This window comes from Pocillopora verrucosa, chromosome 7 (genome assembly GCF_036669915.1).
Source record: "Pocillopora verrucosa isolate sample1 chromosome 7, ASM3666991v2, whole genome shotgun sequence".
NCBI lineage: Eukaryota > Metazoa > Cnidaria > Anthozoa > Scleractinia > Pocilloporidae > Pocillopora > Pocillopora verrucosa.
The window spans coordinates 19,672,389-19,687,167 of record NC_089318.1 but is presented as its reverse complement, the minus strand read 5'-3'; the positions used below and the strand labels follow the sequence as shown (position 1 = coordinate 19,687,167).

General features: G+C 37.9%; 2 protein-coding genes across 2 annotated transcripts; one reads left to right on the top strand and one right to left on the bottom strand.

Annotated features, from left to right (window-relative positions):
• The first annotated feature begins 1,197 nt into the window (after positions 1–1,197).
• LOC136282581 (uncharacterized) lies at positions 1,198–4,616 on the top strand. Its single transcript, XM_066170260.1, has 5 exons — positions 1,198–1,294; positions 1,394–1,554; positions 1,863–2,304; positions 2,611–2,658; positions 3,532–4,616. The coding sequence occupies exons 1-5, from the start codon at positions 1,198–1,200 to the stop codon at positions 3,651–3,653; spliced, it is 870 nt and encodes a 289-aa protein (XP_066026357.1). The 3' UTR covers positions 3,654–4,616.
• LOC131770125 (cyclic AMP-dependent transcription factor ATF-3-like) lies at positions 4,595–13,172 on the bottom strand. The gene is made up of 4 exons (XM_059085835.2): positions 13,088–13,172; positions 11,145–11,357; positions 8,619–8,726; positions 4,595–7,272 (listed from the first exon to the last, which is right to left on the bottom strand). The coding sequence occupies exons 1-4, from the start codon at positions 13,097–13,099 to the stop codon at positions 7,132–7,134; spliced, it is 474 nt and encodes a 157-aa protein (XP_058941818.2). The 5' UTR covers positions 13,100–13,172; the 3' UTR covers positions 4,595–7,131.
• Between the last annotated feature and the right edge of the window lie 1,607 nt (positions 13,173–14,779).

The following is a 14,779-nucleotide window of genomic DNA, read 5'->3' as shown; positions in this document are numbered from 1 at the left end:
TTGTGGGATTGTAGTATTTTTCTGTCGGTTAGATCATACCGTAACACTACGTGTAGCCGTATCCTCCCCCCTATGCTGTTTGGGGGCGGATTACCAACAAAACAATAGGATTGACTCTGAACACAATTTTAACCAAAGCACACTTCTTACAACAATATGGCCGGTTCACTCTCATTTCCCATAGTCCTTATTGCGTATATTATGGAGTTCCTTATGGCCTACATAGAACATTACCCCCCCCCCCAAGGAGTAACGGAACGGAGGGGACGTCTATAGAGTTGTCGTCCTAACTGCTAAAGGTCCCTAATCCTTGGGGGGAAGGATACGGCTGCAAATGGGGGGGGGGTTGTTACAATTTTTGGAAAGCTTACATCAATGAATACCTAATTTGTGGCATCAAAATATGGTAGTCTCAGCTGATTTTCAAGTTTTCTTTTCTAGTGTACATCAGCGAGCTATGATGGCATATGTCATTAGAAGGAACCTCGTCGTTTTCAGGGCAGGGACAGCACATGAGCCATTATTCACCTCGTCGTACATAGAAGACAACAGTAAAGAAGGTAGGTAGTAATGTATTTACATTCGACAGAACTAAACCGTAAGTGGCAGTGACAAAGAATGTAAATATTTTCGTATCGGTATGTGAGCACGTGAGCCGTTATGGTGTTAATTGCGTCTTTTGTTGTGGGGCGTCTATCAGGTTTGATATTTGTACTGCATTCATCTCCGCTCTCGAACTTTTCAAGCTTTACGCTAAATTTTCTCTTGCATGTAATTTAGCCTGTTTCACCTCTAACCCTTAGAGGTTGCTGTAGCTGCATTTGGATGGGGAATACGTTCCAATTTTTCCCACTGGCCGGGGTTTTTTGGGTTATCGTATCATGCGGCGGCACACAAAATGTTTAAGCCCGAGAGTTGATTCAGTTGTAACTAGTTGTTTACTGTTCTCTGTACCTTTGTCGGACGGCATTAGACACTCGGGCTCCTAGTTGGAGCTGCACACTCACTCTTGTGTATGAGTCGTGAATTAAGATAGGAAACTCAAATAAGGCCGTGATAGTATGTTTCAGGCTTATTTCTAGTGGAAAAGAAGGCCATAAGTAACAATTACTGTGGAGAAAATTTAGCGGCGACTTTTACGGATACTGTGAGTACTATACCAAATTTATTACAAAGTGCGACAAGTGTTCTTACAAAATGCGACAATTGTTACGAAGTGTGGCAGAACACACCTCCGCTAAAACATTTTTTCTAGAATCCTGCGATAAGATTAAAAACAATAACAGCAAAATCGGTAAGGATAGCATTTTCTTCTATTCATTATAATGAGTTTGCATGGCTTTACCGATAGCCGTCAATGCCAAAAGTTAATCGAGGATTAATCGCCTTTCAGTTTGGCTGGTCACAAATCCTGATCTGTATTATCCTCTTCACCAAAGAGAAAAATCAAAACAAGAAAGCGAAGTTTTTCTATGGGAAGCAGATATTTCAGCCGACTCCGATCAGCTATTCCTTGAAGGGCACCCAAAATATAGAGGAATCTACGTGATAAAAGTTAGTATAAATCATATTTTGATAGCGCAACCGCAAAGCCGCAAGTTAGGGTCACATGTGATGTGCTACGTTTCCCCCAAAGCTGAAACTTTCTGAGATATTTTAAGGCGAGGAACTAACGCGGAAGTTGTTGTCCAAGCACCAGTCATTATATACTATCCTTTTATTCGAACCACAGTATAACACAGGCATACACATAACTTTTTTCACGAATCACCATTTGCATTTGACGAGATGTTCCTTAAATAACAATTATGTTTCCAGTTGCAGTCGTTCCTAAATTCTTTTTTTGCCTTTTATAATTATAGGGTAAAAGCGCAGACCAGTTAAAGGAAAACTTTAACTGGAACAAAACAAAACTCGAAAAATGCAAAGGTGGAATGTCCCTTATGGATTTCGATACACTTGTGACAGCCGTTTTGGTATACATGAAAAACCATTACCCAAACACACCTGATGAATTCAACTTCCAAGCTGAATTAAAGGCCGCAAGTCATTGGTATTGGCACCCAGAGAGCGAACAAAGCCCGTACGATAAAGAAGAAAACTTGTTGTCGGAAACTAAGTATCCAGAACCTGTTTTGGGCCCCCACAAAGATCTTCGTGTGAAAATAGCAGCATTGGAAACCTGCAGAAAATGGGTCAGTGACCTGGAAGAAAAAAAGAAATGGCCACCATGTAAAAAAAACCACAGGATTGAAGAAGATGAGGAATATTCATCTGACGAGGATAGAAAGAACGAAATTAATGGTGTGCAGCTTTACAATATATGCGTTAGTGTAAAGTAAGAACCAAATGCTTCTGTCCAATTGTATTCCGCAGGACCTCATGAGGAAATCGTCCGTGGCTGTTACATCCATGTAGCAGAAACAAGTAGAAACCGCCGAAAGATGATTTCATACTGCTTTGCCCGCTTATTTCTCTGCATTTATCATTTTTTGACAACCCAAAGTACAGTAAGATGATTTCATACTGCTTTGCCCGCTTATTTCTCTGCATTTACCATTTTTTGACAACCCAAAATACAAGCTTATCATTTTTTCCATCAATTTATAGATCTCGAGGAAAGCATTTTTGATTTGAAGACGTACTTCGGTTTTACAGGTGAGCCCCTCCATTAAATTTTGTTCTATGTAAATCTGATTATCTTGGTCGGCGAAATCCTACAAAAAATGCGTGCACATAGCCTGGTTTAATCATCAACTTTGTAATTCAATTATTGATTTGGGAAATGGAAGGAAAACACTGTACTAATAACTTTAATCACTCAATCAGCCTCTCCGTTTGCTAGTCTTTTAGTTTGAAAATCTTTCAGTCTGTCAGTCAGTCTAAAAGTCTAAAAGTCTCTCCGTCGGCAATACAGTCAGTCGGTCACTTAATTAGCCAGTCAGTCAGTAATTTAAGCAGTCAGTCAGTCTATCAGCATATCAGACAGTCAGTAGGTCAGTCAGACAGTCAGCCTATCAATTAGTCTGTCTCTCTGTCTGTCTGAATATGAAAGCAATCCTTGCAGTGAGAAACATTACTTGAGCAGTAGTAGAAATGACCTAGAAAAAAGTTAGGTCTTTACAGGATTTGAAACCATCACCTCTGCGATACCGGTGCAAAGCTCCACCAACTGAGCTAACAAGCCAAGTCGGAGCTGGTTATTATGTTGGTTCGTAATAAAGTCGTGAAATGATGAAACAATGACCGAGAATACTGATGTAAAAATCATATATTTGAACTGCGCTTTAAGAAATGAATACGAACAGTCTGTTAGTCTATCTGTCTGTCCGACCACCCATGTATCGTCGGACTACAAATTTGTTTGCCTTGGTGTGTGTCCACTTCTGCACATTCTTACTATATTCTTTGATTCATTCCCAATACACGTACCTTAAATTGCAGATTTCTAAGTACACTTTATCTTTTAGAAAAATGGAAAATATTGTTTTGTTTGAAAATAACTAACGGAATTATTTTCTTAACAACTAGACCTTGAACTTGCCCAGACCCGGGCCCAGGTTCAGAGGATCCTTTGTCATCCAAGATGGCTGATCGGTTCACAAAAAGTCATTGGAAACCCAATGAATATCACTAAAGACGTTTACCAATGAAACTTAATTTACCATACACTAATTCATTGACTTGCTCTGAGGAGGTATACTTTGAAATCTACTGTACAAATTAGTTTTAGCACAGATATCAGGATTATCCTTTTTTTTCAGTAATTTCTATCATCGCATGCAAGTTCGCTATTTGAAAAAATCATAATTCTGTTGTGTAATTTTGATATTGTTTTTCTCCGCGTTTTAGTTATCAAACGTATAATTTTGAAATGATTCCGGGATGAAAGAAGCAATTACCACTTTGTAATAGACCTATTTGCCATAACGTTGGTAGGGTAAATTTTGATAGTGTTGTAAATAGTTTAGGAGTTGATTCTAGTGCAAATAGTGTAAATATTTCTGGTCACACGTTGTAAATATTACCTTTGAAAAGACACTTTTTTGTAGCTACTGTAAAGCCAGCATAGAACATTTTTTAAACTGTCGTACTTGTATAGTTCGTAGCTGGTCGGTAAGAATCAGAGACAACAGGTGCGAGAAATTAAACCATTTTTAGTAGAATTGTTACTTACAAAAGAAAGGAACAGGTGTCTAGTTTCCCCTTAACCACTTCGTAGCATTTACGGGGGTGGGGGAGTGGCGGAAGAGGGTAATTTTTTTCCAAACTATGCCCGAATTGGAAAGGCCAGGAGCCGAGAATCAAAAAGAACTTTGAAACAATAGGAACGTCCCAAGGTTAAATGGAAGGAAAGAAATTTTCCAGAGACATTGGAAAAGTTTAATAGCTCATTTTTATAACATTTTCAAGGAATTCTTAGTTGTGCAATTCGATTCAGAGCTCCACATTTAAGCTACACTCACAATAGCGATAGCCTGGAAATCTTGCGTCATTCCTTAGGAGAACCCCGAAGTTCTCTAAAAAGTGACCGAAGGAATGGGATTGTATCTGGTCACTATGAATTATCACTTTTAAGCCAAAACGTGGTCAAAGTAGCCTTAGGTCCCCTGATTACTATTGCCTTTTAATGTATTTTCAACAGTTTCAAGATCCAGTGAACAAATACATCCATGATGCACAAAACATTTAATATATATACACTTATAAAATAAGTTTCACATATGGCTCACTTAGCGATTAAGGGGTTAAATCCTTCAATAAACTGAAATTATGCTATTATATACATTTAATACTGTTACCTTACAATTGAATTTTTTCGCTGACATGATTATTAAGCTTTTACAACCATAACATAAAAGAGTCTGCTTGTTTTGCTCCGAATCTTATACGTTAATCATTTCGACATTTTCCTCTGTCCACCAAGGGCGTAAATTCCCTGAACTGATCCATTGAATTTTACTTTGCAATCTTCCATACGCGTTCCACAGAGTCTTCCTTACAAATTTCCTTCATTAGCAAACTTCCTGAAGATAAGTCTCGGCAATAAGAGGACTCTTAGATACTAAGATCTTCTTGGTCTGTCCTCAAATCATCGGCTAACAGCCCTTGGGTTTGCTTATTTGATTCGGACTATGTATTTTGAGGTTTTCGTTTGTTTGTTTGTTTTTGTGGTATATTTTTTAGGTTGTTTACCAAATGACACGTAGCGATTTCTGTTTGTTTTTTTAATCATACGAGCTGGTAACATAATTTCGCTGATATAAATAATAAAGATGCCGCTTAAGAAAAAACTTTTGTAACTTTGTTTGTTTTCTAAATCATAGGCAAAAGGGATCAGTACTCAACTTGTTTTTATGCTCATGTGGAAAGTTTTGACCGGAAAACAAAACGTTCAAATTTTGCATCGCATAATAAAAGATGAATATTTTTTAAATTAAACCCAACCACCAATATGATAGGATGACCGTCGTTAATTTTCACCAGGCAATTGGTATCCTTTTTTCCTTTTTGCAGTTTAAGTTCGTTACGAATTCTGAGAGTACATAATCATTTTGAATAAATTTATCAGGCGTGATACCACTGAGAGCAACAGAAGTACTTAACCGACGGCAGTGTTTTTTTTTTTATGTCTTCATGATAGAATCACTTGCCTTGGGAAGCACCAACTGATTAATAACAGACACCTCTCAAAAATGGCGACCAAATAAAAATCCTTCGTTAAGAAAATTGACCTATCGTGAAAGAACATGGTCAAATCATGATAACATTCAGCGGGAGTTCCAAGTTAGTAGTTGATGCAATTCAAATCTTCGGAGACATCATATCATGAAATTGTTGATATTCACTTAAGTTTTTTCAACTGAGGGCCTCGATGGAGTGATGGCTCCTACGACTAACGGTTAAGATTTAGGTCATTGCACGGTTAATTTCTTTCCATTGCGATTAAAAGAAAAAAAATTTACGACCAACGGTTTAAAAGTTGTCAATTTTTACGCCTAGCGGCTTCATCGTCTTTGGCCTTTAACAACCAACTCGGATAGCCCCGTTCAGACCCTCCCTGAGGTATTTTTCTGTAAAATTAAATGTTTTCTCGCCGGAGATAACTCCTAACTTGCTGAAACTTAAGAAGATTGCAAAATAAATAATGAGTTCTTCAGTTCAGTTCCTAACTGGCATTCCTGTCAATGTGCTTACATATGGTGATTTTAATTTTCAGCTGCCATTTTGGAAATAACTCCTGAAAATTAACTCCACGCTGGATCGTTCACGTCATTTTTAAACAATTGATGATTGCATAAAAAGTCTGATTTGTGCGCATGGTTACTAGTAACAGCTATGGACGGATTATGGTGAAATATAAACAAATGAAGCCTCTTAAAAACTCCAAGTAAAAAATAGTACTATAAAAAAATTCTTTTGTTAAAATAAGAAAAAATTAAAATTATCTCTACCCGCGAGATTATTTCGCAAGTCAAAAGACCTTTGTCAAAGGATAATTGGAAGACATATCAGCAGTGTTAAGTTATAAGAAAGTTTTTAGAACATTTTTTTTTCTAAATAAAAAATGAACTGATTCTGTTCTTCCGTTGGCTGATCACTGTGATTGTTCGAAATCTTTCATTTTGATTAGACCTGAAAGACTCTGCGATTTCAAAGAAATCTTGAACCGTTTCTAATTCTTACGTAAAGAAAGAACAGCAAGAAAAATCATCAATCAGTCACGTGATTGTTATGCTTAAGAATTCGTCTGTTTGACAGTTTGCTCGTTTGTTTTTTTGATTGGTTGTTTGTTCGTACGTTCGTTTGTTTGTTTGTTCGTTAGTTCGTTTTTTGTTTTTTCTTTTCTTGTGTAAGTATTTTTTAGTCTGACTAAGGTAGCCTGATTGACATATCAAATAACAAAAAACAGAAGCTATCAGAAAGCTGGTCTCCACTTAAAATTACTAATCAAGCGGTCTGATCAAGTCATATGCGAGCTCCTTCAAAAGCGATGCAAATCTGACTTTGTTTTTTCAGCGCAGTCTCTTGACAATGATCACCTTTTGACATCCTTCTTTTCTTCCATACATATGAAACAGCTCATGAACGAACATCTCATCTCGGTTCAATTCGGGGAAGGTGTCATTCTTAGGCAGGCCCGCGACCAACGGCTTTCTCCATGTTACAGACATGCGCGTCAAGCATCATTTCGAGTTGATCTCGCTCTGCTGTGAGGTATGCGATCTCCGCTTCAAGCTGACTATTGGCTGATTCTAGTTCCTCAGCGGCCTACAGACGAAACCAATTATATTAAATCAGAATCCCTCCAAAATAAAAAAATCAGTGATAATGACCAAACCCGATTCGAGCTCGTTTAGCAAGCTTTTTTGTCAGCTTACTACAAAGAGAAACACATACATTCCAGCCAAAAATGTCCATGGATATAAGCTGCAGTTGAAGTAGATCTTTTTCAAACATGCGGTGAAACATGCGGTGAAAATTATCCGGGAAGTTCTTTTACGGTGATACCTGTATTATTGAAAACTGCATCTTTGGATAATGAAATTCACGAGTTTTCATTGGCATAGCCATCATGGATTATAAGCCATAATACCATGCTCTACAAGTGTGGAAAGTGTACGCATCAGCTCAAAATTAAAACGGATAAAAACTTATCTAAATCATGTATTTGTTTATCTATATTTTTAGGCGTTTTTTAATAATAAAAAAAACTATTCTACCCGCGCTTGTTGGAAATGAGATGATTATAGCCAACTTAGCCCTATGGGCCTCGTTGGCTATCTATCATCTCACGTCCAGCGCGAACTCGTGAAATAATTTTCTATTAAACGATCCCATATTCAATGGAGACCCTGTGTTATACAGACATTGGCCAAAATCCCGATTTTTCTCCCCTTATTAAATGCAAAGAAGTTCTCTTCAACTAACTTTTAACACCTCCATTAAGTGGACACTCAAACTAAGTATTTTGTCACATGAAACCTGTATAAGGCGAAAAGCTTCAGTTAGAAATTTAAGCTCCTTTTCTTTTACAATTGCAGTTCGAGATTACATTATTTCATTAAAACCTTTTTTCCGGTAATAAAGTGTTATCCCATCAACCCAAAGAGCCTAGATTCACTCAAAGGTTGCCCGACTATCAATCTGCTCCAGTTGGAATTGAACAATTAGTATTTGTTAATTTGATAAAACTGCAATAAGGACTGAGACACGAAATACCACTAACAGACACAAACTCAAGAAACCTATCCTAATTGCATACTGATTCAACTGCCTATTCCTCTAGGTCAAAGTCCATGCACCCCGGAGTATTATGGGAGACGGATGAGGTTCGTTATACACGTATGTACCTGGGGTCACGTGGACCAAAAAGTAAATAATGTCTTTGACTTTGTTTTCTCTAACTTTTACAATCATTATTGCGCTCAAACGCCTTCTGACCAAAAGAGTAAATTAGATACAAGCTCTTCATGCAAAAATCGTGGAATTAGGACAGCTGTTCCCATAAAGAACTAGAAAATTTTTTGTCTTCTTGTAGTTCAAATTTAGACTCGTTATAATCATTTCCCCAAAATGTGACTAAGTTGATAATCAGAGATCCAAGAGAAGCTCACCTGTCTCAAGGTATTAACATGTTCTTTCCGCTTCATTCGACATTTCGAAGCAGCGACCTTGTTTCGCTCCCTCCGAAGCTTTCTTCTCTGCTCTTCTTCTGGCGTAAGCTGCATAAGAGGAGATAAAGAATCCCGAACGAACATATGTAGAGGAACAAAGAGGAACAACTAATGAAAAATGACAAACACAGTCAGGAAATTCAAATCACTTCATTCACCTTTTTGAGAAAACTGACGAGAAATCAGATAACCACTTCTTACATAAACATAGGTAATGAAAAGATCATGACAGGTTGTTTTCCGGGGGAGGGAGTTACCTGCTACAATGAACCACCTAACTGAGGTATTGCAATTTCATAGCATAGTTAATACCGTTATAAGCTTGATTAAAATGATCTTTCCCATAAGACAAGGCTTCTTTGCAAGCTAGAGGCAAGTTTTGCATTTCATCTTCCATTTGATGGTCTGTAGTCAATGGAAGTTTGAGAAGATGAAAGGGAAATGTCATTATTGAATGACAGGTACCAATCCCCCCCATACCACCCGTCAAGAGCAATTGGTGCAAACTATGCAAACATTCAAACGCTGATAATTTTGGAAACAGGTGCAAACTGCTGAACAAAGGCCTTCCAGTGTTTATATTGTTTGCAGTCACTCGAGCGTGATAAAAAAACTCTCTTTGGCGTGATAATTAAGTAGATGGTTGGTTTTGCTGAATCAAAACGATCTTTACTCAAAGCTACGTTGTATAGAGGCGAAATGAGAAGCGTCCCAATGAAGTATTCTCAAATGGTCTTGTTTACGTTACATGATGATAGAAGGATTTTGTGATTAGCCATGAGTAATAAATTATATTCGAATAGCCTCTAGTTTTCTCGGAAATAATCGCCGAATCAATTACCTTCGAAAACCAGCGCTAATATGAAGGTATTCCACATTCGCAACCGTAGAAATATTGTGGTATGTAGCCAAAGATTGTCGAAAGTGCGTTAAATATTGTTGATGTGCGTCTTTCTTATGAATCGGAAACCGCATACAAATTGATCAAATAATCCTCAGATTATTTTAGGGTAATTTGGTATCATCAACTGAGTTTATATCGTAAATTCGCCACCGTAAAGAGTTTTTAAAGCTGGCGTTTCAAGCGTTAGCCCTTCGTCAGAGCGACGTATCGCTAATTATTATCAACTGAGTTGATAATACCAAATTACCTTGTTATACTCTCCCACCGACGAAGCACCACTTTTTCTTTAGAAACTTACCCCCTTCACTCAGATTATTTTAATTAATCGCAATTCGCCTTCAGCTATTTAAGTCAAGCTTGTGAGTTTTTTCCCCTGTCAATGTGGATTTGGTTGAAAAAGCTCATGAGGTGATTCATTTCCAGTCAATCTACAACAACTTGTATCAGACAATGCACTTATTATAGAAACACGTGATTTTTTTCCCGCGGACAAGAACGTACACCTGACCACTGACGTAACTACTGACGAGTTTCCCGCCATCAGATTCTGGTTCCAATTTTCAAAAAGAAAAATCTGTTGTTGGAAAGTGACACGCATACGTAGAAAAGGCATGGAAACCTGGGTTTTTTTCAGTTTTGTTGAAGAAGGATAAGTGAAGCCCTACGTCCAGATTCGTCTCATCGCAAGAGCTTAGAATTAAAACTTCGCAAGGAAACTGGTTTTGCAGTGCATCCTCTCATATAAAGAAAGATCATTCTGGAGTGAAAACCAAAGTAACAGCAACAGCCAATCAGACCAAAGATATGTATGTTAGGCAACCAATGAGGACTCAAAGAATAGACAACTGAACGGCCGCGAGCGCGGGAAAAGGGACTGAGGTGAGCTAGTCACAAAATATTTTATTTATGGCATCTGATTGGGACAGAGATTAAAAATATCAAATAGCGTAGTCAAGTAATAAACTTCATAATCTTCGAAAGGTTTCTGTCTTCTACAGAAGTCACTCACAAAAAGGGTTTGCCTAAACAAGCTTCAAAACGTGATGCTCAATGGTTTCTTAGCTTAACAAAGATTGTTACTTTGGACTGATAATTGACGACTGCTATCCGTGAATGATGTTTTGTCACAGCGGTATAACTATGTGAGCATTACTGCCTTAGATGTCAGGATAAATAAAAATCTAATAAAAGAACCCTGAAATTGACTCAATTTTCCGTCAGCAAAAGTTTTGACAACTCAAAAGTAATCCTAAGATTCCATTGGACAATATTTTCTGAGTCTGATATTTCATTTTAGTTTGTAAACTGATTGTTCATTTTTTCCAATTTAATCTACCTCGCCTGCAACGGTCTGGTGCGTTATGCCGGCCCCACTGTTTAACATTACTCGAGGGCAAATATTGGGTCCCAGTTAAAGTTGTCAGAATTTCACAAACCAATCACTCCGTCAATTTTGGTCGCACCTTCTGCTATGCGCTTGAACTTAAAGCTCTTGGCTTATCGTCAAAAGCTGCCTTATATATCAGGTCCTATTAATAAAAATAATAAATAATGGGAAATACTTGTTGGTTCTTGGAATCTTTGGAGTTATGGTCGATCTTCGGACAGTCGAGTCCACTGGCAGCGCGTTTTGATTCTATGACGTATCTCAACTCCAACTTAACAGGCAGCTCTGCTATCTCAAAAGCATGGTCCATCACAATGTTACCGTCAGGGACTGGGTTCCCAACTGTTCGAATGACGCCTCCTGGTTCCATATAGACTCCATTACTTGTCTTAGAAAAGAAGAAGATGAACCACTTGATGTGTAATGACAACAAATTAAATGATAAGTGGTTAATTGATCCTCATGGTAAATATAAGTCAATTGAACCCTCACTTTTTTTTTTCTTTTTCAAATTTCGCTCTTTTCAGCGTGAGCAACTTATTTAATTGTATTCGACTTGTAGGAATCATTTAGCTTGCACAGAAAGCTTCCCACTGGGGCGAGTTAACACGACAAACTTTCGATCGTTTATTCGACCGGCCATATTTGATTTAGAGTTAGAGTGCACTGTAGGGGAGGGGACTGGGAAAGGGGTGAAGTTATTTTTATTGCCCCACTTCCTCCTCTCTTCTTCCTTCTGACTGTCGCCCACCCCCCTTGGTAAAAAATTTTCTTCTCTCCCCAACCCTCTAATGCCGTAAAAATCAAAGATGGCAGCAATAAATTTTACCAAGAAAACACCTAGCACCCGCTCGCTAAGTTCACGCCTGCTCTGCAGGCTAGTTGTCATTTTGCATGATAAAATGTTCTGATATGTCGCTTGAGTATATCAAGATTTCGTTTGCCTGAATTGTGGTTTGCTTGGTTAAGCCCAATTTCGCGAGTTTGATCTATGTAATTCTTGGTAAGAGCGACTTTATTTCACAAGCAAAAGAGCGCCTCCTGTCAGTTGTACTGTTTAACGGCCGTAGCATAAGTATACATTGTTCGTTTGCATCAATGTAAATTTAGTACCAAAATTAGAAGCTGTCGTTCAGAAGCAAAGGACAAAACCAGTTAAACTAATCTTATAAAGATCATGATACACGGAAAATTCATGAACAGCAAAAAAAACACGCCAGATGTCCCGCATGAAGTAACAGAGAGCAGAAAAAAACGTTTCACAATCCATGAAAACTATCTGGATCCCTTCATAAAGAACGTTGGCTCCGCATTATTTCCTACGCGTTCGGAGCGAAATCTCACAAAGCAATTGCTTTGTAAAATTTGCCCGCGAGCGATCTATTTCTGTTTCCTGTTTTGTCATAGTGCGACATTGGCGAATAATGAGATAAAAAGAACAAATTGTCAATACAATGCAATTTTATATATTTCCTTGCAAAAATTCGCGTCCCCTATTCTCAGGAAATTTAAACTCTCAAAGTACAGTTTTCGTGCAAAAACGACCTGTGTTAGCTTATAAACGAAGACGACAAGGTCCCCGGGAACAGGTAAAACTTAAGAGATTGTCAGATTTCATTGTTTACAAACAGGTGGTAAATTATTTCGATTAAGATAAACCTGACTCAAATTATTCTCTTTCCTTTGAAAATAATGAGATATCATTGTTTAACCTGTGATTTTCTTTCATATATGGTGTTTTTAACATAACTATGCTGCTCTTGGTTGATATATCGTTTTTAAAAACTTCTTTTGTTTTACTTTGAGAGCGATCCAATAATTGCTATGAGGACCTTGTCAAAATACTTCCTCGGCAGACAACACCAGTTGTCAACTGATCCCTTATGGCCCTGCAGTTAAATACGAAGGTAAATATCTCGTAAATTGCTCAAAAGCAAGTGTTTTTGACTCCCAGCAATTGACTGCAATGGCTTTCCAGCTTTACATTCTGTTTAAGAATAAAATTGTGCGCACAGTACTTTAGATCTAATAACTTCGGAGTTTGAGCTCCACAAGTCCATGTTTGCTGATAATATTTGCGTGATATCATAAATATTACCCTGATCCAGGAGAACTCACCGGAAAATCCATTTTGTAAAACCGTCTTTTCGGCAAACAGAAAGCTGATCTCTCGTCTGCTTTCTTCGGAATCTTCACCGTTTTAAACAAAATCAATACTTACGCCACTTGAGAGATCCCCACGGAGTTAGGCTAACACTTATTTGGGACTGATGACATTATTAATATTAAATAATCACCTTGTTCATTTTAGCAAATTGACGCCATTCCTATCGGTACAGCCTTTGACCAACCAATCCGGGAAGAGATCGCGCGGAAGTCATGTTTAAAAACAAATAAAATCAAATCGAAAAATAACCTCTATTACAAATAAGTGAATATGCTTTGTTTCCCTTCACATAGCGCTAACATTTCGAATTTATGTACTGCCTCAACTTTTGTGCGTGCAATATTAACACAGTTTCTCAAATCCGCTTCAATTTTTCCGAAGGACGAGTCTGAAACAAATCGTACCGAGGTTAGTTACTTGAAGAGTAAACCTTGTCATCCTTGTAGCAATAATCGAAGAGATTAAACCATTGAGGTCGCGCGAAGATCAATCTAAAATCTTTTTGAGATTTTTATTCAACACCATAGTGATTTGATCTAATTTTTAAGGATAATGAGAAGTCGTGGTTTTTGTGTGGGCGTGTTTCTGTGGAATAATTGGTGTTAATTACTACAGGTGCGCACAGTCCGCTGTTAACACCTAGATGACACGCAAGAGGAAAAAAAACGCTGAATTCGCTAATTTCTTGACTCGCGTAAAGCGCGCAATTCTCTTCTATTTGTCCTACCTCCAGCACAGATATATTCCTTAAACATCTCAACAACAGGAGTAAAAGAAAATTATTTATAGCCGTGTTAACTTTATTGCTTCAAGATCACTAAAAGCAATCACCTTCCCATCTTTGTGTTTCCTTCTATCAGTACCTGTAAGTTTACGGTTCTTCACAGCAAGTGCCTCATTAACACAAATTACTGCTCATTGATGTTTTAACCTGTCTCTACTCGGCGTGTAACATTGTCCCAATGCACACACCTGATAGCTTCTTTGAGAAGTGTCCGAATCGTCGTGTTTAACAAGCCCAAGCAAACGAGTCCGTCCTATATGCTAATAATCCTTGTTTATATCGCTCCTGTCAGTTCTTTGATTGATTCATTCCCCCTCATCTGTGTCTGAAAAGTCAATTGCACTCTCAGTCAGAAAAAACTTCCTCACCCCTTCCCAGTATTTAAAAACTCTATACACCGAAAATTTATTGTGTGAAATCACAGAGTTTCCAGATGATCGATTGGTAATCGTGGGCGCTCAACGAGTGCAAAGAGGTCGCGGGCTCGAATCACAAAATAGGAATAGTTCTCAATTTGGCCTGGGCCCGAGTTTGAGATGGAGCGGGTTGAGAGTAACTCTCTAACTGGCTTAGGGGCCGAGTAACTCCTCCCCGGAAATTCTGTTCGCTTTTTTTTTTTTCATTTTTTTTGCTGTCTTTTCGATTTTTCCCTTTGTTATCATCATTTTTATCTTCTTTTTTTCTTTTCTCTTTTTTATTTCTGAGCAGTTAGTTTTTTTGGGTCACTTTTCCCTCCATTTCTTTTTTCCAAAATTAGATGTGATATTTTCTCTCTTTTTATGCTGCTGTTATTAACAAGCAGCAAGCGTGGATGGAATTATACCCAAGACAAGTTGGGGACAGAAATTAAATCACCTCT